At 34.3% G+C, this 27,717-nt stretch overlaps 1 protein-coding gene across 1 annotated transcript in view; it reads right to left on the reverse strand.

The window, feature by feature from the left end:
• Window positions 1-27,717, reverse strand: part of TOPAZ1 (testis and ovary specific TOPAZ 1) — an 80,425-nt gene that overhangs the window by 21,435 nt on the left and 31,273 nt on the right. Inside the window, exons 9-15 of the mRNA XM_026016403.2 lie at window positions 26,943-27,006; window positions 20,575-20,726; window positions 20,305-20,397; window positions 18,126-18,241; window positions 2,877-2,943; window positions 1,504-1,678; window positions 804-904 (exon numbers count right to left, since the gene is read on the reverse strand). Of these exons, the coding sequence (XP_025872188.2) occupies window positions 804-904; window positions 1,504-1,678; window positions 2,877-2,943; window positions 18,126-18,241; window positions 20,305-20,397; window positions 20,575-20,726; window positions 26,943-27,006 (768 nt within the window). The remainder of the gene's footprint in view (window positions 1-803; window positions 905-1,503; window positions 1,679-2,876; window positions 2,944-18,125; window positions 18,242-20,304; window positions 20,398-20,574; window positions 20,727-26,942; window positions 27,007-27,717) is intronic.

Below are 27,717 nucleotides of genomic sequence, written 5' to 3' on the forward strand. Positions count from 1 at the left end.
CTTGGAGACTGGAGACCTTATGTATAAGGATTCTGTTGCTGTTTTGTTTAATTAAAAAAAAAAATCCATGAATTTGTATAGTATGAATGACCATGGACTTAAATGTTATTGAACATACTCAGTTATGAAATAACCTTTTTATAAGAAGAAGGAAGTAACGAAAGATACATTATAATAGCTGATTCAGTATTGACTCTCAACTGCTCCATTCATCCCTCAGCACTTAATTCTATTTTAGATTTTCCTGTTCTCTACTTTATTTCACTTTATTGAATCTATAACCACCTGCTACATCAGGGATATCTAAACAATGGTAGTTCAGGATGGTCCAGAATAACTAGACCACTTCTATGGTGAGCTAAACCTCAAAGGTAGATATCAAGATACATGGTATATAGTGTTCAAGACCATTCTAGGAGATGATTTTAAGGAGTTATGTTAATTGTGAATTCCCTGGGTTCATCTTAAAAAAGGTGTCTTGAACTTTTGCAAAATTATAATGTTATCAATATATAGGAGGTAGCAAAATTCTGTGTTGAAAGTTGCTTCAAATAAACGATACTTAGCATAGCTTCCTAAGTGCTCCCTATACTGAGATTCTTCAGGGTAGCTGGCCTCATGCTACTACCTTTCCACATCTGCCTAATACACTACCTAATAATTCACTTACTAGTTTGGGACTAATTTTGTCACTTGTAACAATTATTAGCAAATTTCTTACTTGCAGGGTTAACTATATTCTGTCTAAAAATGTAAGATTAACAATCTCTGTACCAAGCCAAAACGAAAATTTAATGACATACCTTGGACCACAGCAACAGCTTGTGATAGAAGTACATAGCACTGATTCCAATTCTTCCCAGCAAAGTTTTATCAACTTCACTAATTTGTGGATCTTTGCTAACTGAAACACAAAGTAGGCATGTGGAAAAAAGTGAAAAAGTAATTTAAAATGGCAGCAAAGGCAAATTAATATGAAATTACTGATACTAGAACAAAGACTAATAAGTGTGTTGACAAACCACAGCCTATAAGGACAAATCTGGCCTGTGTCCTGTTTTCGTACAGCTTGTGAGCTAAGAATGGTTTCCCTATTTTTAAAGGGTTATTTGAAAGGAAAAGAAAACTATATGATTGTGTGGTCATATGTGATCATGTGGAGTTTCAAATATTTACTCCTGACTCTTTGCAGAAAAGGTTTGCTGACTTCTGATAGAGAATATAGCAGTGAAGAGCTCATGCCAAAAAAAAAAAAAAAAAAAGTCTCAAAAACATATGAATTTTGTTGACTGATAGTACTGAATATAGTAACAACTTTAATGACTCAAAACTTATAATAAAAAGATGAAACATTTATAAAGCGAAGAAGTATCTGAAATCTGCAATATTAAGTTATCTCCAACATGGAAAATTATGGAAAATAGTAAGAACTCTACCTTTGTGTTAAGAACACTGCAACACCCTAACACATACAATACTCAGACCGAAACAGTGACATTTTACCTGTTTCAGCAAATTCACAAAATGGAACACCTGGTCTCTCTTCTTTACAGTCTTTTGTTAGTGTTTCAGCAATACAAGCACAAAATCTCTGGAAATCTGCAAAGTTTTCACAGCCCATTTTTATGTTAATGTATAAATTTCCCAGTTTGGTCCAGTCACCTTTTTCTTTACAATGCTATCAGAATTATTAGAAACAAAACAAAACAAAAAAAAAAGAAAGCTGTCATTTATACAAACATATTACGGAATAGGCACATGCAGGCATTAGATATATATAAATTAATAACAGAATCTGTAGATCTTATAAACTTAACAGTGTTATACTCCATCAATAACTTGCTATTGTACAATTTGTGTTTCTGACTATACCAAAGTATCTATGAATTCCAGATGGGCAATGTACATTTGTTTGAATAATCTTTGCCCAATGTACTTAATGATGTCACCCCCAAACCTGAACTAGACAGTGGACACAGATTTTATGGAAAACAGATGATTAACTATATGATTTGAGCTGTCTCTACAGAAATAAATTAGTTTACACTTTTAGAGATTGCATTTTTCTATTATTTGGCCCCATTTATAATTTTGGGCCCCATCCTTTTGGGTATTAACATTTCTTCTATGAAAGGGACTACAAAGTAAGTTTTGTAAACTTACCATTTTCCCATTATTTTCTATGACAAAGTAATAATTTTCTACACCAAAAAAAAAAAAAAAAGATTTTTCAAGCATATAAATACTAATTCAGACTAAACCAACAATTACTAGGTGAGTACAAAAATGATCTTAAACTAAACAGTAAAATCATCTTGAAAGTTCTCTATTTCTTTCTTCTTTCTTTTTTTCTTTCTCTCTCTCTCTCTCTCCCTTCCTTCCTTCTTTCTTCCCTTCCCCTTCCCCTTTCCCTATCCCTCCCTCTTTCCCTCCCTCCCTTCCTCCCTTCCTTTCTTGATAGTTCTCTATTTCTTATACTCCAAATGCCTGGAGAGGGCACACTGACCTTGGCTTTCTGTTATCATTTCACACACTGCAGACATTTAGGGATTGTGACAAGAAGGTCAACTTTCTTGTGCACTGAGACTGTTCAGTGACAAGAATTAAAGGCTAAGCCTTAGATTATACCTTAATGTGTTAATTTTGAAGCTGAAAAACTATTTCTAGAATTATTTTTAGAACAGTCTATAACTTTAGAAATTGTTTGCATTTCAAAGTATTAAAAAAACATTAGACTTCTTTTCTGTGAGCATTTTCTCTGTATAACAACAGTGTTTAAAAAACTTTTCATAAAATGGAGCTATTATTCAAAGTTTCTTTGTTATTGGTTTTCAGAGATCTCAGCAATTTATTTAAAAAAAAAATAAGTGTCATACCTCTATTTCATTCAAGGCTGAATCTAAATCACATTTCCAGTTCTTTTTAAATTGCCTCATCCGTAACCTTTAATAATAGAAAAGGGTTAATTATGTTCACCCTTCAAAAGTCACTATTGTCCCTAATTCACTTGTTCTATAGTTTATACCTAAGAGAGTGGATAAAAAAAAAAAAAAAGGAATGGAGTAACATACCATAAAAATTCTTGAGAGATGAAGAAAACAGCAAACACAAAGATACCTACCTCAAACTATTTCCTTCCAAAACCATAGGCAACAAAAAGGAAAAGCAAAATCCACAAGAAACCATACTTTCAACCTTTAGGTAATTTTAAGAGAGTGACAAACTTCAAAATAATTGTGAATTAAAGGAGAAAAAAACATTAAAGCCAGCACTTGATCTTTCCTGCTTCCACTCCACCCTTGCTGATCCCACAAGGATTTGTGATAAGCAGAAACAAACCAAAACAACACATACACACACACACACACAAAAACATGGAAAAACTGAACAGGCAGCCGTAACGTTGACTAAAAAAAATCCCACCACAAAGACAAAGTCCACACTAAGTTTGAAAAATGCTTAAAAAAAAAAAAAAGGGTAAATTAGAACACAACCCACACAGCAGGAACTTAAAAGATATATGTGATTTAAAGAACACAATCTATAAAATGCATAGCTTCTGGGAAAGAAAAAATAATACAAAAATGAAAGAAGAAGCATCCTTTGCCAACTGGAAACAGAAAGAAAAAAAAAAGAAAAAGGAGAAAGAATAGGATGCCATTAAGCTAAGAGTACCACATAACAGCCAACTTTGGGGTCAATTTTGATCATTAGTCCCAATCCTCTAAAAATTATTCCAGAGTATTAAAGAGAAAGGATAATTTACTAATTCCTTTCATGAATCAAGTATAAATAACACTGATACCTAAACTAGATAAAGGCAGAAGAAGGAAAAGCGTAGAACAATATTACTTATAATGATGATGCAAAAAGCTAAAGAAAATATTAACAAGCGAATCAGTTTTCAAATTGAAAAGAGTTATGGGGATAACAGTTGTGATGTGAATGTATTTAATACCACTGACTTTACACTTAAAAATGGTTAAGATGGTAAATTTTATATGTATTTTACCTCAAAATTTAAAAAAACATTGACAGAATACAAGATCACCTTAAAATGACACACCATGACAAAGTGGCATTTACTTCACAAATGTAAGGTAACTACAATATTAAAAAAAAATCCATCAGTATCATATACCATAATTAATAAATCTAAGAGAAAAAATCATGATTATTTTCACAGATATTAAAAAAGTGATAAAATTCAACGTCAATTCACCTACAACTATAAGAATTGAGAGATACGGGATCCCTGGGTGGCGCAGCGGTTTGGCGCCTGCCTTTGGCCCAGGGCGCGATCCTGGAGATCCGGGATCGAATCCCACATCAGGCTCCCGGTGCATGGAGCCTGCTTCTCCCTCTGCCTGTGTCTCTGCCTCTCTCTCTCTCACTGTGTTCCTATCATAAATAAATAAAAAAAAATTAAAAAAAAAAAAAAAAAGAATTGAGAGATACTTTCTCTTTTTTTTTTTTAATTTTTATTTATTTATGATAGTCATACACACACAGAAGAGAGAGAGAGAGAAAGAGGCAGAGACACAGGCAGAGGGAGAAGCAGGCTCCATGCACCGGGAGCCCGACGTGGGATTCGATCCCAGGTCTCCAGGATCGCGCCCTGGGCCAAAGGCAGGCGCCAAACCGCTGCGCCACCCAGGGATTCCGAGAGATACTTTCTTAAAGCAATTAAATATATACACTGTAGTCCTAAACCTATGACTATATTTAATGAGAAATTCTAGAGAGATTTCCACTAAGATCAGGAACAATGAAAGGACGCCCACTATATCCATTATTATTCAGTACTGTACTAGAGGTATGAGCCAAAGCAATTAGATAAAACAAATTACTTACAGGCATAACAATGATAAAGAAGAAGTAAAACTCTGTTCACATATATGATATGATAGTATACCTGGAAATGCTCACAGATTCAAAGACAAAACTAACTCAAACATTAAAGACTTCAAATTTCTAGAACATAAAATTTACAAACAAAAAAAATGCCCTTTACGTATACAAAAAATAAAGAAATTCAGTATATGATGATACAGAAAAACTCACACTCAAAGGCAACAAAGATTAAATACTTATTGGGAGAAACCCTAAATATTCCTGAAAAACATGTAAGTTTGAACAACAGAAAACATTTCATATTCTTTAACTGAACTCAATGTTATAAAGTTGTTAGTTCTCGCTAAGTTAATTCATAGATTTAACATAATTCCAATAAACATACCAACAAGCTACTACATGGGGTTAGGAAGTTGATACTGATGTTCATGTAGTAAAAACATATATGCAATTAGAACAAGAAAGACATTGAAAAGAAAAATTTTCCAGGAGATTATCTCTACAAGGGGATCCCTGGGTGGCTCAGCGGTTTAGCGCCTGCCTTTGGCCCAGGGCATGATGCTGGAGTCCCAGGATCAAGTCCCACGTCAGGCTCCCTGCATGGAGCCTGCTTCTCCCTCTGCCTGTGTCTCTGCCTCTCTCTCTCTCTCTCTATCATGAATAAATAAATAAAATCTTTAAAAAAAGATTATCTCTACAAAATGTTAATGCATACTTTAAAGCCTCTATAATTAAAAAACTGTAGAACTGGTGCAGGAATAAACAAATAGTTCAGTGGAATAGAATACAAAGTCCAGGCACAAATGAAATTTAGTATGTGAAAAAGGTAGCATTTCAAATCACTCAAATTAAATAAATAGTGCTGGGGAAACTGGAAAACTCTTGGGAAAAAATTAGATCTCTATCTTACACCACACATAAGAATAAACTCCAAATAGATTAGAAACCTAAATATAAAATGAAACCAAAAAAAATAAAAAAATAAAAAAAATAAAATGAAACCATACACCAGAAGAAAACATGAGTGAATTCCTCCAAAACTCTGATGCAAGGAAATTATGACTCAAAATTCAGATGCAATAAAAAAATAAGTATGAATCAAAACTGAGGCAATTAAAAAACACTGATAATTTAGGTTGAATAAAAATAAAAATTTTTGCATGGCAAAAAGCACCAAAAGACAACTGACAAACTGGAAAAAAATATTTGTAATTATATAGCACCAAGGTCTAGTACAATATATTAAGAACTCCTGACATTTAAGGAACAAAGAACTAGAGTCTAACAAAAATGGGAAAAGACAATTCACAACACAAAGTATAAAAATGGCCCTCAAGTATATTAAAAGAAAATGTTCAAACTCATTTATAATAAAAGAAATGTAAATTCAAACAACACTTTGAAACAGCATTTGTTACTTAACAGATTAGAAAAGATAAAAAATGACAATACACTGTTAGCAAAGCTTTGCTGAATAGTCTGTTTTTTATATGTGCATGTATTTATATGTTTACATATGCACATATACCAGAATTCATATACACATACACACATATACCATATATACAAACATCACATATATATATACATACATACTGTATACAAAAATTGGTACAGCCCTTCTGGAGGGAAATTTGGCAGTATCTATGTACTTACCTTTAAAAAACTTATTTTGAAATAATTATAGACTCACAGGAATTTTCAAAATAGTACACAGTCCTGGTACCCTTCGTCCAGCTTCTTCCAGTGATGATTTCTTATATAATTGTAGAACAACATAAAAACTAGGAAACTGACATTGTTACAATACTGTTAATTAGACTATAGACATTATTCAGTTTTCACCACTTTCTACATGCATTCATCTGTGTGTGTATAGTTCTACGCAATTTTATTCCATGTATAGATTCATGTAAGCATCAACACAATACAGATACAGAACTGCTCCATTGCCACAAAGAAATTTCCTCATGCTATCCATTTATATTTATCTCCCAAGCCCTGTTCCCAGGATATTCTGTCGACCATTAATCGGTTCTTCATATCTATAACTTTGTCATTTTGAGAATGTTATATAAATGGAGCCATGTAGCCCAGGTGGCTCAGCGGTTTAGTGCCACCTTCAGCCTAGGGCGTGATCCTGGGGTCCTGGGATCAAGTTCTGCATCGGGCTCCCTGCATGGAGCCTGCTTCTCCCTCTGCCTGTGTCTCTGCCTCTCTCTCCTTCTCTCTCTCTGTGTCTCTCATGAATAAATCTTAAAAAAAAAAATAATTGGAGCCATGTAGCATATGGCCTTTGAGACTGGCTTTTTAAAATCAGCACAATTCTTCTGAGATCAATTCAGCTTGCTTCATGTTTCAACAGTTTGCTGATTTTTACTGCTCAGTAGTATTCCTTGGTATGGATGTACCACAACTGAACTGTTCATTCACCTGCTGAAGAACATCTGTTCTCTCTCCCCAGTTTTTGGCTATTACAATTTAAGCTGCTATGAACATTTGTATACAAGTTTTTGAGTACAAGTTTTCATTTAATTAGCATAAATGCCCAGCAAGTCAATAGCAGTCCTTGATTTTTATATGTTCGGTTTTTAAAGAAACTGCTACACTATTTTCCAGAATGACTACACAATTTTATATTCCCAATAACATATGAGACACTTTTTCCACATCCTTGCTAGCACTGGTATTGACACTTTCCCCCCAGTTACACCGAGGGATGTTAACGTATACAACATGTTTTACTAGACATATACATTGTGAAATAATGGTCACCATCAACATAATTAATGCATCTATCATGTCACCTAGTATGTGTGTGTGTACATAGAGAACACAAAATCTACTCTCAGCAAATTTCAAGTACACAATTCCTTATTACTCACTATAGTCACCATGCTATAAAATAGGTCTCCAGAACTTAATAATCTTATAACTGCAAGTTTATACCCTTTGGCCAACATCTCATTTGTCCCACTCCCCATCTCCTGGTAACAAACACTATTCTCATTTGTTGCTGAATTAGCCTTTTTTAGATTCCACATGTAAGATCATGCAGATTTGTCTCTCTCCGTCTGCCTTATTTCACTTAGCATTATATACTCCAGGTTAATCCATGTTTTTAAAGGCTGAATAATATATACTCCATTGTATATATACATCACATCCTACTTTCTTTTTACTCAAGATTCCTTAAGCCATTCCAAGTCATAGGTCATAGTTCCATATGCATTTTAAAATTTTTTCTATTTCCGGAAAATTTTTTTTTCAAAAAAATTTTGATAGGAGTTGAATCTATAGTGAGTTTTGGGTACATAGATAGACATTTTTATAATTATTCCATTCCATGAACATATAATATTTTTCAAACTATTTGTTTTTATTTCTTATACTGATGTTTTATGGTTTTCAGTGTACAAGTCTTTTATCTCCTCAGTAAATTTTTTTCTTAAGTATATTTTTGATGTTATTATAAATGAGGTTGTTTTCTTCAGGTCTTTTTTTTAAGTACATCATTGTTAGTATATGGAAATGCAACTGATTTATTTTTTATTTTAAGTTTTAAGTTTTTATTTACATTCCAGTTAACATACACTGTGATATTAGTTTCAGGAGTACAATTTAGTGATTCAACACTTCCACAAATACCTGGTGCTCTTCACAACAAATGATCCTTAATACCCATCACCTATTTAACCCGTCCCTCCACCTACCTCCCCTCTAATAGCTATCAGTTTGTTCTCTATAGTTAAGAGTCTGTTTCTTGGTTTGCTTCTCTTTCTTCTTTTCCCTATTCTGTTTTATTTCTTAAATTCTACATGAGTGAAATCATATGGCATTTGTCTTTCTCTGAATGACTTATTTTACCTAGCATAATATATTCTAGCTCCATCCACACTTGCAAATGGTGATATTTCATTCTTTTTTATGGCTGAGTAATATTCCATTGTATATCTATACCACATCTTCTTCATTCATTCATCAGTCAATGGACATTTGGGCTCTTTCCATAATTTGGCTATTATTTATAATGCTGCTACATCAGGGTGCATGTATACCTGTGAAATAGTATTTCTGTATCCTTTGTGTTAATACCTAGCAATTGCTGGATCATAGGGTAATTCTATTTTTAACTTTTTGAGGAACTTCCATACTGTTTTTCAGAGTGGCTGCACCAGTTTGCATCCCTGCTGTGCAAGAGGGTTCCCCTTTCTCTACATCCTCCCCAACACCTACTGTTTCTTGTATTGTTAATTTTAGCCATTCTGACAGGTGTGAAGTGATATCTCATTGTAATTTTGATTTGCATTTCCCAGATGGTAAGTGATGTTAAGCATCTCTTCATGTGTCTGTTTTCCATCTTCTTTGGAAAAATGTCTATTCATGTCTTCTGCCAATTTCTTAACTGCATTATTCATTTTTGGGGTGTTGAGTTTGATAAGTTCTTTATAGATTTTGGAAATTAACCCTTTATCGGATGTCCTTTGCAAATATCTTCTCCAATTCCATATGTTGCCTTTAGTTTTACTCATAGTTTCCTTCACTGTGCAGAAGCTTTTTAACTTGATGAAGTCCCAATAGTTCAGTTTTGCTTCTGTTTCCCTTGCCTCAGTAGATATATCTAGTAAGAAGCTGCTACATGGTCGATGTCAAAGAGGTTACTGCCTTTGTTCTCATTAAGATTTTTTTTCATCTAAGATTTTAATGATTTTCCGTTATGTTGTTATTTGAGAGAGAGAATGTGCACAAGAAGAGGGGGAAGAAGAGGAAGAAGCAGACTCTCTATTGAGCATGGAGCCTGACGCGATGCTCAATCCTAGAACCCTGAGATCATGACCTGGGCTGAAGGCAGATACTTAACCGACCAAGCCACCCAGGAACCCCTCCTGTCTCACATTTAGGTTTTTCATCCATTTGGATTTATATTTGTGTAGGATGTAAAGAAGTGGTCCAATTTCATTCTTTGGATGTTGCTGTCCAGTTTTCCCAACACCATTTGCTGAAGAGTCTTTTTTCCATTGGATATTCTTTCCTGGTTCATCGAAGATTAGTTGACCACAGAGTTGTGAATCCATTTCTGGGGTTTCTGTTCTGTTCCATTGATCTATGTATCTATTTTTGTGCCAATACCATACGGTTTTGATCAGGACAGCTTTGTAATATAATTTGAAGTCTGGAATTGTGATATTTCCTGCTTTTCTTTGCTTTTTCCAGGCTGCTTTAGCTATTAGACACATTCTGTGGTTCCATAAAAATTTTAGGATTGTTCTAGCTCTGTGAAAAATGCTGTTGGCATTTTTTTAAAAGATTTTATTTATTTATTCATGAGAGACATAGAGACAGAGAGAGAGAGGCAGAGACACAGGCAGAGGGAGAAGCAGGCTCCATGCAGGGAGCCCAATGTGGGACTTGATCCTGGGTCTCCAGGATCAAGCACTGGGCTGAAGGCAGGGGCTAAATGGCTGAACCACCCAGGGATCCCCTGCTGTTGGCATTTTGATAGGGATCATTAAACATGTAGATTGCTTTGGGTAGTATACACATTGTAACAATATTGGTTCTTCAATCTCTGAGCATGGAATGTCTTTTCATTTCTTGTGGAATTTCATTTCATTTCTTCAATTTCTTTCATCAGTGTTTTTATAGAGTATAGGTCTTTCACCTCTTTGTTTAGATTTCTAGGTATCTTATGGTTTTTGTTGCAATTATAAATGGATCTATTCCTTGATTTCTCTTTCTGCTGCTTCATTATTGGTGTATAGAAACATGACAGATTACTGTACATTGATTTTGTAACCTGTGAGTTTGCTGAATTTATTATCAGTTCTAGCAGTTTTTTGTTAGAGTCTTTTGGGTTTTCTACACACACTATCACTTGACTTCTTCCTTGCCAATTTGAGTGCCTTTCATTTCTTTTTCTTTTCTTTTTTTTTTTTTAATTTTTATTTATTTATGATAGTCACACAGAGAGAGAGAGAGAGAGAGAGAGAGAGAGAGAGAGAGAGAGAGAGGCAGAGACACAGGCAGAGGGAGAAGCAGGCTCCATGCACCGGGAGCCCGATGTGGGATTCGATCCCGGGTCTCCAGGATCGTGCCCTGGGCCAAAGGCAGGCGCTAAACTGCTGCGCCACCCAGGGATCCCATCATTTCTTTTTCTATTCTGATTGCTGTGGCTAGGACTTCCAGTACTATGGTAAATAACGATGATGAGAGTGGACATCCTGTCTTATTCCTGGCAGTAGAGGAAAAGCTCTGTTTTTCCCCACTGAGGATAACATTAGGTGTGGGGTTTTTGTATACAGCTTTTATGTTGAGGTACATTCCCTCTAGCCCTATTTTGTTGAGAGTTTTTATCATGAATGTATGTTGTACTTTGCCAAATGCTTTTTTAAGATGCAACTGATTTTTGTATGTCAATACTGTATTCTGCAACTTTACTTCATTTATTAGTTCTAACAGGTTTTGGTGGAGTCTTTAAGGTTTTCTGTATGTTGGATCATGTTATCTGCAAACAGACTATTTTAACTATTTATAATTTTAAAGTCTTTTATTTCTTTTTCTTGCCTCATCACTCTGGCAAGGACTTCCAGCACTATGCTAAATAAAAGCGGTGACAGTAAGCATCATTTCCTTGTTCCTGACCTTAGAGGAAAAGATGTCAGCTTTTTTACCATTGAGTATGATGTTAGCTGTGGGCTTGTCATATATGGGCACTGATATAGTGAGGTACATTCTTTCTATACCTAGTGTGTTGAGAGTTTTTATCACAAAAAGATGTTAAATTTTGTCATCTGCATCTATTGAATCATCTGATATCTATCCTTCATTCTGTTAATGTAGTATTATCATATTGATATGCACATGTTGAACTATTATCGTATCCCAGGGATAAATCCCACTTTATCCTGGTGTATCATGTGCAGTTGAATTTGCTTTGCTAATGTTTTGTTGAGGATTTTTGTATCTATGTTCATGAGGAATACGGTCTTGTGATTTTCAGTATTTGTAATATACTTGTCTGACTTTGGTATCAGAGTAATGCTTGACTTGTAAATGAGTCTGGAAGTGTCCCTTCATCTACATTTTTTTTTGGAAGGCTTTGAGAAGTTTTTATCATCGCAGTATTAATTCTTCCTTAACTGTTTGGTAAAATTCATCAGTGACACTATCTAGCCCTGGGATTTTCTTTATGGAGAGTTGTTTTTCGTTTGTTTTGGTTTGTTTTACTGATTCAATCTCCTTACTCAAAATCTTACTTTTTCCATTTCTTCATGATTGAAACTTGGTAAGTTGTATGTTTCTAGGAATTTATTCATCTAGATTGTCCCATCAGTGTGTAATTGTTCATGGTAGTCTGTTAATAGCCTTTGTATTTCTGTGCTATCAGCTGTAATGTCTCCTCTTACATTTCTGATTTATGTTAGTTGTCTTTTTTCCTTAGGGTAGCTAAAAGGCTTGTCAGTTTTATCTTTTTGAAAACCAAAAAGTCAGTTTGACTTCTGTTTGTCAGTTTGTCCTTTTCTGTTATTTTTCTAGTCTCTACTTATTTCTGTTCTGACCTTTATTTCCTTCCATTAACCTTGGCCTTAGTTTGTTCTTTTTCTAGTTCTTTGAGGTATACATATAGTTAAGTTTGAGAACATCCTTTCTTCTTAATGTAGGCATTTATCATTATGAATGTCCCCTTAGAACTGCTTTTGCTGTATCCCAAAGATTTTGGTATGTTGTGGTTCCATTTTCATTTGTCAAAGATTTTTTTTTACTTCTCTTTTGATTTCTTCTTTGACTCACTGGCTGTTCAGGAGTATGCTGTTTAATTTCCACATATTTGTGGATTTTCCAGTTTTCCTCATGTTATTGATTTCTAATATCATACTGATTAGGAAAGATGCCTGATTCAGTGTTCTTATATTTTATTACTTGTTTTGTGAATTAACAACGATCTATCCTGAGAATGGTCAGAATGTGCTCAAGAGAAGTGTACTCTGCTGCTGTTGGATTGTTTTGTATATATGTATTATGTACATTTAGTCTAAAGTGTAGTTCAAGTCACATGTTTCTTTACCGATTTTCTGCTGGATGATATCCCCATTGTTGAAGGTGGATATTCACATCTCCTATTTTTATTACACTGGTGTCTATTTATACCATTAGATCTGTTAATATTTCCTATATATATTTGGCTGCTCTGATATTGGGTACACACACACACATCCTCTTTATGAACTGACTTCTTTATCATTATATAATGACCTTGTCTCTTGTTACTTAAAGTGTAGTTTTTCTGATAAAAGTATAGCCTGCCGTCTTTTGGCTTCCATTTGCATGGAATAGCTCTTTTCATCCCTTCACTTTCAGCATAAGTGTGTTTTTAAAGCTGAAGGAAGTCTCTTGAAGGCAATATATAGCTGAATCTTATTTTTTAATCCATTTAGATATTCTTTTAATTGGATAACTTAATATAGTCAAATTAAAGTAATAATTGATATGCAAGGACTCAGTATTGGTATTTTGTTAAATTGTTTTCCAGCTATCTTGTAGTTCCTTTATTCCTTTCTTGCTATCTTCTTTGGTAATTTGATTTTATATAGTTTCCAATGAAAGTTATAGATTTGTCAATTTTATCCATTCAGTTCTGTCACTTTTGTGTCATGTATTTTGAAGCTCTATTGCCTGCTGCATACACATTTAGGATTGTTAAGTCTCTGGTGTATTGACTGTTTTATCATTATATAGTGTTCCCCTTTGCAGTTTTCTTTGCTCTGATGTGTATCTTATCTGCCATTAATATAGCCATTCACATTTTTTTAAAAATTAACCTTTGCAGGGCAGCCCGGGTGGCTCAGCGGTTTAACGCCTGCTTTCAGCCCAGGGCCTGATCCTGGAGACCCAAGTTCCGCATCGGGCTCCCTGCATAGAGCCTGCTTCTCCCTCTGTCTGTGTCTCTGCCTCTCTCTCTCTCTTTCTGTGTCTCTCATGAATATATAAATAAATAAAATCTAAAAAAAAGTTTTTTCTAATAAAATTAAATTAACCTTTGCATGGTATATTGTTTTCCATCCTTTGACTTTCAACCTACCTATGTCTTACTAATGAAAGTGAATTTCTTATAGATAGCATATAGTTGGGTCATGCTTTTATATCTACTCTGCCAATCACCATCCTTTAATTACCGTAATTGGAATATCTAAAGTAATTATTGATATGCTAGAGCTCAAGTCTGCCATTTTATTATTATCTGTTTTCTGTTTCCCCTTCCTTATCTTCCTTTGGGATTACTTTTAATATTTTTAGAATTTAATTTTGGTTATCTACAGGTTTTTGAGTACTTTGTATAATTGTTTAGTGGTTGCTCTAGTGCACTGACCCTAATTCCCGATTCTAGAAATGTACCCTAAAAATATACCTCCAACAATGTAAAAAAATACATATATCCAAGGTTATTCACTGAAGCATTATTTTTACTGCCAAATATTGGGGAAAACTTAAATACCTATACATTGACTGAAAAACTTATAGTATATCCATGCAGTTATAATAAAAGAATGACAAACTTCTTCATGAACTAATTCAAATTGACTTCCAGGATATACTGTTTTAAGTGAAAAAAGAAAAGTTGAAAAGAATATTTATCGTATGATATCTTTGTAAGAAAGAAGTAGATATAACAAAATATGTATATATCTGCTCATTATAAAAGGGATAAACCAGAAACTAAAACACTAGCTACCTCTAGTAGGTGGAAAAGAGGTAAAAGAGGAGGAAATGGAAATGAGATGGTAGGGATAAGGGGGACAACACTTCTCATTGCATACATTTTAATATTGCTTTGACTTTTAGAATAAACAGTAATGTTTCATATACCTCCCTAAATAAATATTTAAAAGTAGGATTTGGAAGAACTCAAAAATATAATGCAAACAAGTAGCGAATAAACCTCAATTTTCTACAAATGAATATCCACACTCAACAGGAGTGGGGAAAAGAAAAGAACTAACCTAAGAAACAGGAAATAATATTTTGGCTGAAAACTGTAAGGCTAAAGAAAAAAATAACTTTATATTAATACTACATTCTAAATTTTTTTCACAGGGGTATGGGTTAGCAGTTCTGATACCACTTTTGGATAGAAGGATTGATAAATGAGTAAACACATTGTAGACAATGAAAGTCACATTTCTCGCTGTCAGAAAAATAATTTATATATAAGAAAATGGAAAGCTAAAATGAGTATGTGGTGCTGGATTAGAATTAAGCAGTCAGTATGAACTCATGTTTTTTAATATACATACAAATAGAAAAATATGTTTTTGTGTAGGTGTGTTTTGTGTGCATATACATGTGCATATATTTTCTATATGTATGTTCTGTTTATATATTTTTATATACATATATAATGAATATATTTCCTAGCCCTGTACACTGAGAGGATCTAGCTGCAATGACGCTCCTGCAGCAATAAACTCATTCAGATCTTGGTTTTCAAATACTACTCTCCAATAAAAAGAACCGGAACTCCTTGGAGAAACTCCTTGGTTGTTGCCAGTGCTCGGGCAGGGTAAACAGAAGATGAAACTTAAAACAGCTCTGTGGCTCCAAAAAATAAGAAAATGGAGGGAAAAATGAATAGCATATGATCAAAGGCTATAGGAACCACCCTGAAGGACCTCCCAAGGGACATATCTGGAAGAATTTGAGCAAAAAAATTAATAATAGTATTAAATTATATATAAACCGTAAGATAAAATAAATACTCATGAGTTCATACTGAAATAAATGGATAAATAAATGGAGAAGAGAAAGTTCTTCTTTACTCAAAATTCCAATTAATATATGTAGAAGAAATAGGGAAAATGTAAAATCACCATTGAGCAAATACCATAGTAGTAACTTGCAGAAAGATTCCCTGATGAATACTATAATTAACATATGAAGGCTTGAGGAGAAACAGGGTGAAGTATGTTAAGGTCTCTTGCCCAAAATATTAATTACAAAGGGACAAATAGTAACTACAGTGTAGAAACCTAGCGGATAACATTTTTAACTAAGTTACCAAGGTTAAGTTAATCAATAAAATATGTTGGCACCATGTACCTCCTGCTAGGATGCTCTAAGATTGTAGTTAATTGGATTTTATGACTGCTGATTTCTTGGTTTTGATAACTGCACTATTACTATGTAGGATGTTAACATAAAAGGAAGCTAGATAAAGGGTGCATGGGAAGTCTCTATACTAATTTTTGCAACATTTCTGTAAATCTATAATTATTTCAAAATAAAACAATTGTAAAGTCATTAAGTGTATGTTAAATGTCCTAAATTACAGACACATCTAAATTCTCACTGATATCCTGAATATGTTGGAATTCTTTGTGTGAATGTGAAAGCCTTTCCAATGAACTATAAACTACCTAATTTAAAACTATAATCAAAATCAAGTGTAATCAAGTTTTAATGAGTGTTCATTAAAATTCATTTCCCTAGCCCAGAAAAGGGTAATTATTTCAAAGGGTGTCAGGAAAATTCAAACATAAAATGATAAATACTAAATTTTTTCCTTCTGCACTGAGGCCAGGTCTACATCCCTAACCACAACCATACCCCTTACTATCCACAGTTATCATCCTACTTTGTCTTTCATCAAATAGGCCACCAACGTTAATTCCTCTTAAAAAATACTAGATAATTCTTTTGAAGTGGGAGCACAGGAAGGAGCAGAGTGTATAAGGAGACAATTATCAAAATTAGGGGTTATAAAATAAACTATAAACATGTATGTGTGATTGTTGAAAATTTGAAAACTAAGGCTGGTTTGTTCTGGAGTCTTCTTGTACCAAGAGATCCTTTTTCTATACCAAGAGATCACTGCCTGAAAGGTGAAGCTGTGTAGCTCTCCTGGAAACAAGGGTAGTACTGCTCCTCTTGCACCTAGAGGTGCCAGATGCTATTCAATCTCACAGGAGATGAACATCTGCTAGCCATTTGAGCTATCATAGCTGCCACTGTCCGAAATGCCAACTTGTTAGCGGATGGATCAGGAGAAGAATGACTTAATATTTGGAAGAAAATATTGATGTACTCTAGTCATTATAAATAGATTATATCCCAGAACTCTGTGCTAGACAAACAGCATTTTTCTCACAAAAACTTATTTCCTAGGTAGTCCCAATAATCTATTTAACCTAAAATAGTATTATAATTTTTGTAAACAGAAATATTAATCATTATTAGGTAAAGAAATAAAAAAACTCAGAACTTGAAAAAGTTAAACGTATCTTCAATGCTGGTGCTTCAAGAGTAGTATCACTTAGTGGAATCACTGCTATTTCTTAACTGTGTACAATGACATCCAGGGCACTACAGAAAATTCACAGGAGCCCCATAGGTTACTTTAAATTTTCAAAGCATCTTCTGTCAGATACCATCAAATTACTACTATTAACTTGTTTGGATCTAACTACTTAATATATATGACTGTTAATGTACTTTTTTTGGCCTATGGACACTATGAACCAAGAAAGTCTGAAAAACCCTGTATTAGAGGATAATGAGAAGTGATTTTATTTATTTATTTATGAGACACACAGAGAGAGAGGCAGAGACTCAGAGGAAGAAGCAGACTCCCTGTAAGGAGCCTGATGTGGGACTCGATTCTGGACCCTGGGATTACGCCCTGAGCCAAAGGCAGATGCTCAACCGCTGAGGCACCCAGGCGTCCCTAATTACAGTTTTTGTAAAAGTTGTGGCTTTTCTTTTTGTTAATACAGGTATATTATGGTACTACTCATATTATAGATTTCCAAATAAATCAATTGGGAAGCCCATAAGAGAGAAAGTGAACAAGTGAGAAAAAAGAATGAAAAAGAGGAATTAAAGTATTTTACATAGCTAACATGAAAAGAAGTGAAAGAAAAAAAAAGAATTGAGGTACTTTATACACATAAAAGAAGGTGCATTAAGTTCTGAAACAGGATAAGAGGTTCTTTTTACAGCTGATGTGCCAAACACTGAGGTGGATCAGGTACTGGAAAGATTTGGTGAGGCTGGCCAGGAGGCTGTCTAGAAGCAGCCTGACTAATGACAATGTGACTAAAACATAGCTAAGAGATGAAAGAAAGGCTTATGGTGGGTCACTAGCTTGATGTTTGGAATACAAACATGATAAATAAGTGCTTTGCTTTCACCCTTTCCAAGTCTGTAAAAAAATATATATATATATCACAAAAAATGTGTATGTTAAGTTTAACTTTAGTTATAATCACTTTTCTTACCTGGATTTCATCTCCAGAACTGCAGTTATTTCTTGTTGGGAAGCCTGTAGTTGGTATAAGAGCTTGACTATATAGTTAAAGTGCTCTGGGTCAAACACCATCCCTGCTTCAACAAACTGTAGAAGACCAAAAAAAAAAAACAAAAAAAAAAAGAAAAAAAAAAAGAAAAAAAGGTATTTATTCTTATACAAATATGGAAGAGTTGAAAACCAGTATGTAACAACTAGGAGATTGGTGGAAAAACTAAAACAAGTAGAATTAAAATTCACTTAAAAAACTTGAAGTAGGGAAGCCCGGGTGGCTCCGCGGTTTAGCGCCACCTTCAGCCCAGGGCATGATCCTGGAGACCCGGGATCAAGTCCCACATCGGGCTCCCTGCATGGAGCCTGCTTCTCCTTCTGCCTGTGTCTCTGCCCCTCTCTCTCTCTCTCATGAATAAATAAATAAAATCTTAAAAAAAAAAACTTGAAGTAAAAAAACAAAAAAAAAAACAAAACAAAAAAAACCCTGAAGTATATTTTCTTCCAATATCTGAAAACCACAGTTAGATACCTTAAGAATTTAAAGTGAAAATGAAAAAAATGTTTGAGTGCAGCCACTCTGGAAAACTGGTGCAGCCACTCTGGAAAACTGTGTGGAGGTTCCTCAAAGAGTTAAAAATAGACCTGCCCTATGACCCAGCAATTGCACTGTTGGGGATTTACCCCAAAGATTCAGATGCAATGAAACGCCGGGACACCTGCACCCCGATGTTTCTAGCAGCAATGGCCACAATAGCCAAACTGTGGAAGGAGCCTCGGTGTCCATCGAAAGATGAATGGATAAAGAAGATGTGGTTTATGTATACAATGGAATATTGCTCAGCCATTAGAAACGACAAATACCCACCATTTGCTTCAACGTGGATGGAACTGAAGGGTATTATGCTGAGTGAAGTAAGTCAATCGGAGAAGGACAAACAGTGTATGTCCTCATTCATTTGGGGAACATAAATAATAGTGAAAGGGAATATAAGGGAAGGGAGAAGAAATGTGTGGGAAATATCAGGAAGGGAGACAGAACATAAAGACTCCTAACTCTGGGAAATGAACTAGGGGTGGTGGAAGGGGAGGAGGGCGGGGGGTGGGGGGGAATGGGTGATGGGCACTGAGGGGGGCACTTGATGGGATGAGCACTGGGTGTTATTCTGTATGTTGGTAAATTGAACACCAATAAAAATTAATTTATTAAAAAATAAAATAAAATAAATAAAATAAAATTTATCTTTTTTTTTTATAAAATTTATCTTTACAAAAAAAAAAAGAAAATAATGTTTGAATTCAAAACTGAATATTCTTTGTTTTCTAAGTTATCTCAATGAATTTATCATCCATACCTCCTGTTTGGTACTCATTTAGTCTTTAGCCTAGCACTTGTTTTTGTAAGTTATTCCAGATTGTAAACTTCCTGAGACATATCAAACTGAGGTTTTCTAAAACTACTAGTGGTGATAAGTAATTTCTAGCTTAAAAAATTTCCAGGCATATAATTCTGTCAAGTTTTGTAATGTGGATCTAGAGGTATTCACCGAAATACTTGTATATTCTGCTAGAGTGGTTCCAATGCTGCTCCTTATAGACAAGGTGGGCGAGAGGGGTGGTTCTTGTTATTAGCCTGTTCTGAAATGGATGGCTGGGCAGTGCTAAATACCAGTAAGCAGCAAAAGTACATATTTTAATATAATTTTAGAAAGCCATAAAATTCTCTTTTTTGTTCTTTTCTTTATTTATTTTTTTGGTGCCAACTATAAAATTAATTCCTAACCTCCGTGTTTCTTTGTTTTTCTTACTTTGTTTGGGTCATGATTTTCTATATGTATATTGATCTGTGTATTGATTTTTGTTATAAATGACCTCATATCTTTTTGATAAAGAGTTTTCTTTAATCATCTTTAAGGTGCAGAGATGACTTTACAAATCAGAAAGAAGTCACCTGGAGTGCTTAGAACGATTTACGTATTTAAGGGGAAGGCCCATCAGTCACTGGAGTCTGTTTATAAATCCTCTTTCAAGAGAAAAAGAACATTTCTGAAAACAGAATTCTTTGGCATCAAGAATGTAAAAGGCAGTTTAAGAGTGTAAGTGGAAAGAATTATTTTCTTGGTTATTCAGTGTCAGAGAATAAAAGTGATAAAGCATACCTTGCAAAATATATCTATTAAAGCAGGTACAGCATTCCTTAATTTCATAGTTGCCACATGTTCAAATATTTTTAGCAATATTTTCAAAGCAGGCTGGATAAAACAAAAAATTATACTCATTTTCATGTCTTCTTTCATTTATGCTGAAAATAAAATCGTTCTCTAGGAATTATTCAATAAACCCAAAGATTTAATTGATAAATTATACAAACAAGAAATATAACAAATTCACTTACAATACTAAAAAGCATAGATTTTCAGGCTACTTACCAGCATTTTAACCATTATGCTGAGGTTCACTACCTGAAATACTTCTTTCAATAAACAATGTTTGAGTAAAGAATTTAGAAGGTCATTTAGCACTTGAAAATCAAAGTGTATACCCGGCGGAAACTTTCTGTAGTAATCCATAAATGTGTTGACTAAAAATAAAAAAATATAAAAATAATTTGCTGATATCAAGATATTTATCTTTCCTAAATTAGACAAATTTTCTATATTTAAAGATCAAGCAGTGTAAGTTCATCTTCTTGAAAGGTACACTTCTGTATCAGCAATATTTGATGAAAGTAAATTAAAATAAAAGTCAATGACAGTAACATTTGAAGTCAACCAAGCATAGTAGGCACTAGAGTGGGAGCTAACTTATGTGCTAACCACAAGAAATAGGTTAGTTGCCTCATACAACATGGTATCCTTGGAACTCTGAGGGAGCCACACTCTCAGGGATTCTTCAGGCCAGGCTTGGTCATGTATGAGAAACTGTATAATTTGGGGATGGATACAGACTATTTGTATACATACCCCTTCTTGTTTTTAACCCCACCAACATGTTGATCCTAGAGATATTTTTTATTCCAGTTATGATTATGAACATTCTACTAAAAAGTACACTAATTTCCTCTCAGAAAGTAATTTCTTAATGTTAATCCAACTTAATTTACTTTCTATAACAACACTTAAACCATTTCTAATTTTTTCCCATTATTTTGGTAAAATTATTTTAAGGGATCACTCATTGATTATTTTTTTCCCCATTGCAAACTTTTACAGGTCAGAATCTCTATACCCTAGCTGAAACTGCCTTAATAAAAATTACCTTGGGTTTTATTTTAGTTATTTCTGCCCAAAATACTTATTACCATCTGGATTACTTGGTGCTGCTTTTTTAAAAGATTATATTTGAGAGAGTCAGAGAGAGAGAGAGCATGTAAGCATGAGCAGGGGGAGAAGCGGAGGGATAGGAGCAGAGAGAGGGAGAAGCAGACTCCTCGCTGAGCAGGGAGCCTGACATGGGGCTCAATCCCAGGACTCCAGATTCATGATCTGAGCTAAATTCAGAGGCTTAACTGACTGAGCCACCCAGGCACCCCTGCCTATTTCCGAATCAGCTTGCTTTTTTGCTGTTGAGTTTTTAGGAATTCTCTATATATTTTGGATGTTAATCCATTGTTAGATATATGATTTGCAAATATTTTCTCCCATTCTGTCGGTTGCTGTCTTTTGATACTGTCTTTTAATGGACAAAATTTTTAAATTTTCATGAAGTCCAATTTGTCTTTTTCTTTTGTTGTCTGTGTTTCTGGTGTCATATCTGAGAAATTACTGCCAAACCAGTGTTGTTAAGCTTCTGTCCTTATGACTTCTTTTAAGGGGTTTATTGTTGTAGATCTTATATTAGGATCTTTGATCCATTTTGAATTGGTTTTTGTATAGAGTGTCAGGTAAGGGTTTAATTTTATTCTTTAGCATGTAGCTATCTAGTATTCCCAGCACCACTTGTCGAAGAAACTATCCTTTTCTCCATTGAGTTGTCTTGGGACCACTGCCTAGAATAATTTGATCAAATATATGAGGGGTTTTGTCTGGGCTCTCTATTCTATTCCATTGGTTTATATGTCTGTCTTTATGCCGATACTGCAGTTTTGTTTGTTACTCTAGCTTTGTAGGAAGTTTTCAAGTCAGGAAGTATGATTCCTCCAGTTTTATTTTCAAGATTGTTTTTTATAATCATTTTGGGGTTCCTTGCAATAAAATACGAATTTTTAGTTTTTCTAATTCTGGAAAAAAAAAGTCATTGGTATTTTGATAGGGATTGCACTGAATTTCCAGTAGATCACTTATGTAGTATGGACATTTTAACAATATGAAGTCATGGGCAGCCTGGGTGGCTCAGGGGTTTAGCGCCACCTTCAGCCCAGGGTGTGATCCTGGAGACCTGGGATCGAGTCCCACATCAGGCTCCCTGCATGGAGCCTGCTTCTCCCTCTGCCTGTGTCTCTGCCTCTTTCTATGTCTCTCATGGATAAATAAATTCTTTAAAAAAAAATAGTATGAAGTCTTCCAATCCGTGAACATGAGATTTGTTTCTACTAGTTTCTAATTTCTTTTAGCAATGACATACCTTTCATTTCCTTAGTTAATTCCTAAATATTTTATTATTTTTGGTGCTACTATAAATTGAAGTGCTTTTATTTCTTTTTCAGATTGTTTTCTGAGTGTATAGAAATGCAAGTGATTTTTGCATGTTCAATCCATATACTGCTACTTTGCTGAATTTATATTTTAGTTCTAACGGGTTTTTTGGTGGAATCTTTAGAGTTTCTACATGTAAGATCATATTATTTGCAAACAGGTAATTTTTTATTTCAAGTTTTTATTTAAATTCTAGTTAGTTAACATGGTAAAATTGGTTTCAGGTGTAAAATTTAGTGATTTATCACTTACATAGAACAGACAGTGTTAATCACAAGTGCCCTCCTTATACCCATCACCCATTTAGCCCATCCCCCCACCCATCTCTCCTTCATCAACCCTCAGTTTATTCTCTGTAGTTAAGAGTATCTAATTATTTGCTTCCCTCTTTTTTTCCTCCCTTCCCCTATGGTCATGTTTTCTTAAATTCCACAAATGAGTGAAATCATATGGTATTTATATTTCTCTGACTGACTTATTTCACTTAGTACAATACACTCTAGCTCCATCCATGTTGTTGCAAATGGCAAGATTTCATTCTTTTTGATGGCTGCATAATATTCTGTTATATAGGGCAGCCTGGGTGGCTCAGCAGTTTAGTGCTACCTTCAGGCCCGGGGTGTGATCCTGGAGACACGGGATCAAGTCCCATGTCAGGCTCCCTGCATGGAGCCTGCTTCTCCCTCTGCCTATGTCTCTCATGAATAAATAAGTAAAATCTTAAAAACAAATATTCTGTTATATATATGTATATGTATACACACACCACATCTTCTTTATCTTGGGCTCTTTCCATAATTTGGCTATTGTTGATAAGGTGCAGAGTTAATTTTACTTCTTCTTTTCTGAAATGGATGCATTTTATTTCTTTGCCTCGTCTGATCATTCTGGATCATAAATCTCCAGTTTTAGTTTGAACAGAAATTATGAAAATGGGTACCCTTGCCTTTGTTCCTGATCTTAAGGGGAAGACTTTTGGTCTTTCACCACTGAGTATGCTTTCTGCAACAGGTTTTCATATACAGGTTTCCCTCACTTTCTAGAGTATGCTTTATATCACCCACTTCACTTCTATGAAAGACCTACCTTGGTACAGGCCTACCTTCTTTTATTGTACTTCATTTTATTGCACTTTGCAGATTTTGCATCTTTTACAAATTAAAGGATTGCAGGAACCCTAAATAAAGTAAGTCTACTGGCACCATTTTCCCAACAGTACTGCTTACTGTATGTCTCTGTGTCACATTTTGGTAATTCTTGAAATATTTCAAACTTTTCATTATTACATCTGTTGTAGTCATCTGTGATCAGTGACTGGGACTCACTGAGGGCTTTGGATGATGGCTAGAGTTTTTTTTAGCAATGAAGTTTAAGGTATATACACTTTTAAAAAAATTATTATATACTTAACAGACTATAGTATGATATAAACAAATATAAATTTTTAAATTTAAATTTTGTTAGTTAGCATACAGTAAGGAAGGACTTCTGTCATTTTGTTGTTTCCTATTTGCATACTTATAGCTTTTTTGTTCCTTATTTTCTGCATTACTGTTGTCTTTGTTTAGTTGATGTTTTTAATTAAATGTTTAAATTCCTTTTTGTGTTTATTCTATAGCTATTTTCTTTGCGATTACCATGAGGATTACATTTAACATCCTAAAGTCGTAACACTCTAATATGAACTAATACCAGCTTAACTTCAGTAACATACAAAAACTGCTTTTTTTACACTCCATCCCTACCCTTTTCAGTTAAGTCACAAAATTACATTTTTACATACTGTGTGTCCCAAACATTAACAGTTTTTTAAAATGCATGAGGCTCTTAAATTATATAGAAGAGAGGATTTGGAGTTATCAAATTTGCAATACTACTACTTTTTACACTAATAATTTTTTTCTTTAACTGTTTTATGTTTTAGTCTCTTTAATCATAGAGAAGAAAACAAAATAGCAGTTACAAACTATTGTTTAAATAATTACTAACTTTTACTATTGTCCATGTATTTACTACCTCTATTGAGACCATTATTTCTCCACATGACCTTGAGTGACTATGTGTTCTTTCATTTCACCATGTGGGACTCCCTTGATCATTTCATGCAGGGCAGGTCTACTGGAAATGAACTCTCCCAGCTTCTAGTTATCTGAAAATGTCTTAATTTCTTCTTTATTTTTGAAGGGTCGTTTTGCTAGATATAGGGTTCCTGGTTGACAGAAAATTTCTTGAAGCATGTTGAAAATATTGGCTATCTTTTGACCTCTAGTTTCTAATGAGAAATTTGCTTATAATCTTACTGAGGATCCCTTGGATGTGATGATTTGCTTCTCTCCAGCTGCCTTCAAGACTGTCTTTGGCTTTTGAAACTTTGATTATAATGTGTTTTGGTGTGAGTCTCTTTGAGTTCATCATCTTACTTGGAGTTTGTTAAGCTTTTTGGACATTTATATTCATGACTTTCATCAAATTTGGGAAGTTTTCAGCCAGTCTGTTTATATACTCTTTCTGCCTTCCTCTTTATCTTCTCCTTCTGGGATTTGCACAATGTATATATTTATCTATTTAATAGAATCCCACAGGTCCCTTAGGCTGTTGTTCACATTTCTTCAATCTTTCTTCTCTTCTTTGAACTCAGTAATTTTTTTTTTTAAAGATTTATTTATTTATTTATTTATGATAGACACAGAGAGAGAGAGAGAGAGGCAGAGACACAGGAGGAGGGAGAAGCAGGCTCCACGCTGGGAGCCCGATGCGGAACTCGATCCTATCCGGGGACTCCAGGATCTCGCCCCAGGCCAAAGGCAGGCGCTAAACCGCTGAGCCACCCAGGGATCCCCTGAACTCAGTAATTTCTATTGTCTTATCTTCAAGTTTGCTGATTTTTTGCCTGCTTAAATCTGCCTTTGAATCCTTGTAGTGAACTTTTTACTTGTTATTGTACTTTTTCAGTTCCAGTTTTTTTTTTTTTTGAGTTTTCTTAACCTCTCTTTATTAATATTTCCACTTTGTTCATACATCATTTTCTTTACTTCCTCTATATCTTTGTAAATATGTTAAACATCTTTAAGACAGTTGTTTTGAAGTCACTATCTCAACTATCTGCCATTAGATCTTTTACAGGGATAGTTTCTATTGATACATTTTTTCCTTTGAGTGGGCTGTACTTTTTCCTATTTCTTTGTATACCTTGTGACTTTTTGTTGAAAGTGGGCATTTTAATCTAATAACTGGTAACTGCAAGAGCTCAGATTCTCTCCCTTCCCTCAGGGCCTGTTGTTTTGTAATTGTTTCTGTTTACTGCTTTTGTTTTTTTATTGTTGTATGTTCTGTGTGAGGATCAGTCTGAAGTGTAAATTTAAGGTCTTATTATTTCTTTAGTGAGCCTTTCTCATGCAGTCACTTTTTAGTTTCCCCCATATATGCATGTAGTTGTTTTTGAATATCCTAGTCTCTAAGACTTGGCTCTGAAATGGGGAAAAAGAAAAATGAAAGACAAGGTAAAAAAAAGAGTGCTAGCTCTTTAAATTGTTTGGAAGTCACTTTAGCAGGAAGAAGAGAGGCTTAAGACAATGGGAAAAAGTAGGATAATAATAGCTGCCCAACTCTTTGCACCTCTGTGATCAGAAGTAGCAATCAGCAATCTGCTATTTCCTATGACTAAGATTTGAAAGATAAATAGGTCTTTGCTATAGGGAAGAGGTTCGGAAGAAAGGCATCCCAGATAAGAGCAGGTACAGTGGCTGTGATATTATAACAGAGCCTGGCCTGTTTAGGGACTTATACAGAATTCAGTATGGAAGGTGTACTGGCCTCAAAGAGATAAGTGTTAAGAGGATAAGAAGTAGGAAAGATTTCAGTTTCTGAAACATCCCTTCAGAAAGATTTTAAGCCAATTAACAGTATTATTTTTTCTTACACCTATACATCATGCAAATATTAGTATGTAAGAGAACTATAGTGTTAGGTGGATTCTAATTTTTTTAGTAACCAAAATGGCACACTTCTTTTTAATCCTTTCTAAGACCAGCAGAGCCACTCTAAGGCATTCAGTTTTCATACTTTAAAGTACTGAAGTTACTTTCAAACTATAAAATACAATAGCACATTGTTTAAAACACTAACATTCATGAATTTATAGTAATCATTCCATTGTCTCATACCTGCACGTTGTAGCAAACATAGCTCGTTGATACTTATATATTTCTTAAACACATCCATACAAACCTACAAGTAATGAAAAACATAATATTACCGTTTTATATTTCATAAAAGACAAATTTCTATCCTATCTTTCTGTTTATTCTATTTTTTTTAAGTAAACTTAAAGCAATGGCATAAAAGTTGAAGTTAGGTTAACTCACAGATTTGAAATGCGTATTGAATTCACTACAAAAACCTTATTCTAGAGATGCTCTGAAAAAGAAAAGGTCAAGGAAATAGCCTAGATTAGCAAGCAATTGGGGAAAGAAAGAAATCCTTGAGTATCTGAAATTTTTAAAAAATTTTATTTAGGTCATTTAAAAAAATAACTTTACTTATGCAAGGATAAATCCATTTACCAATGGATTAGAATAGAGAGCCTAGAAACAGACACGCTCATATAGAATCAGCTGGTTTGTGACATGGTGACCCTGCAGTGCAGTGGGGGAAAAATGGTCTTTTTTAGTAAATGGTGTTGGGTCATCTAGGGATCCACACAGGAAAAAATATTTATCTTGACCTTTTCCTCACATCATAAACAAAAAATCAATTCCAGGTGGCTTAGTGTTGTTTTTTTTTTTTAATTTAAATTCAGTTAGCCAATATATAGTACATTAGTTTCAGATGTAGAGTTCAATAATTCATCAGTAGCATGTAACACCCAGTGCTTACCATATCATGTGCCCTCCTTAATGGTGGCTTAGTATTCTAAATACAAAGATAAAACATTGGACC

Source organism: Vulpes vulpes, chromosome 11 (genome assembly GCF_048418805.1).
Source record: "Vulpes vulpes isolate BD-2025 chromosome 11, VulVul3, whole genome shotgun sequence".
NCBI lineage: Eukaryota > Metazoa > Chordata > Mammalia > Carnivora > Canidae > Vulpes > Vulpes vulpes.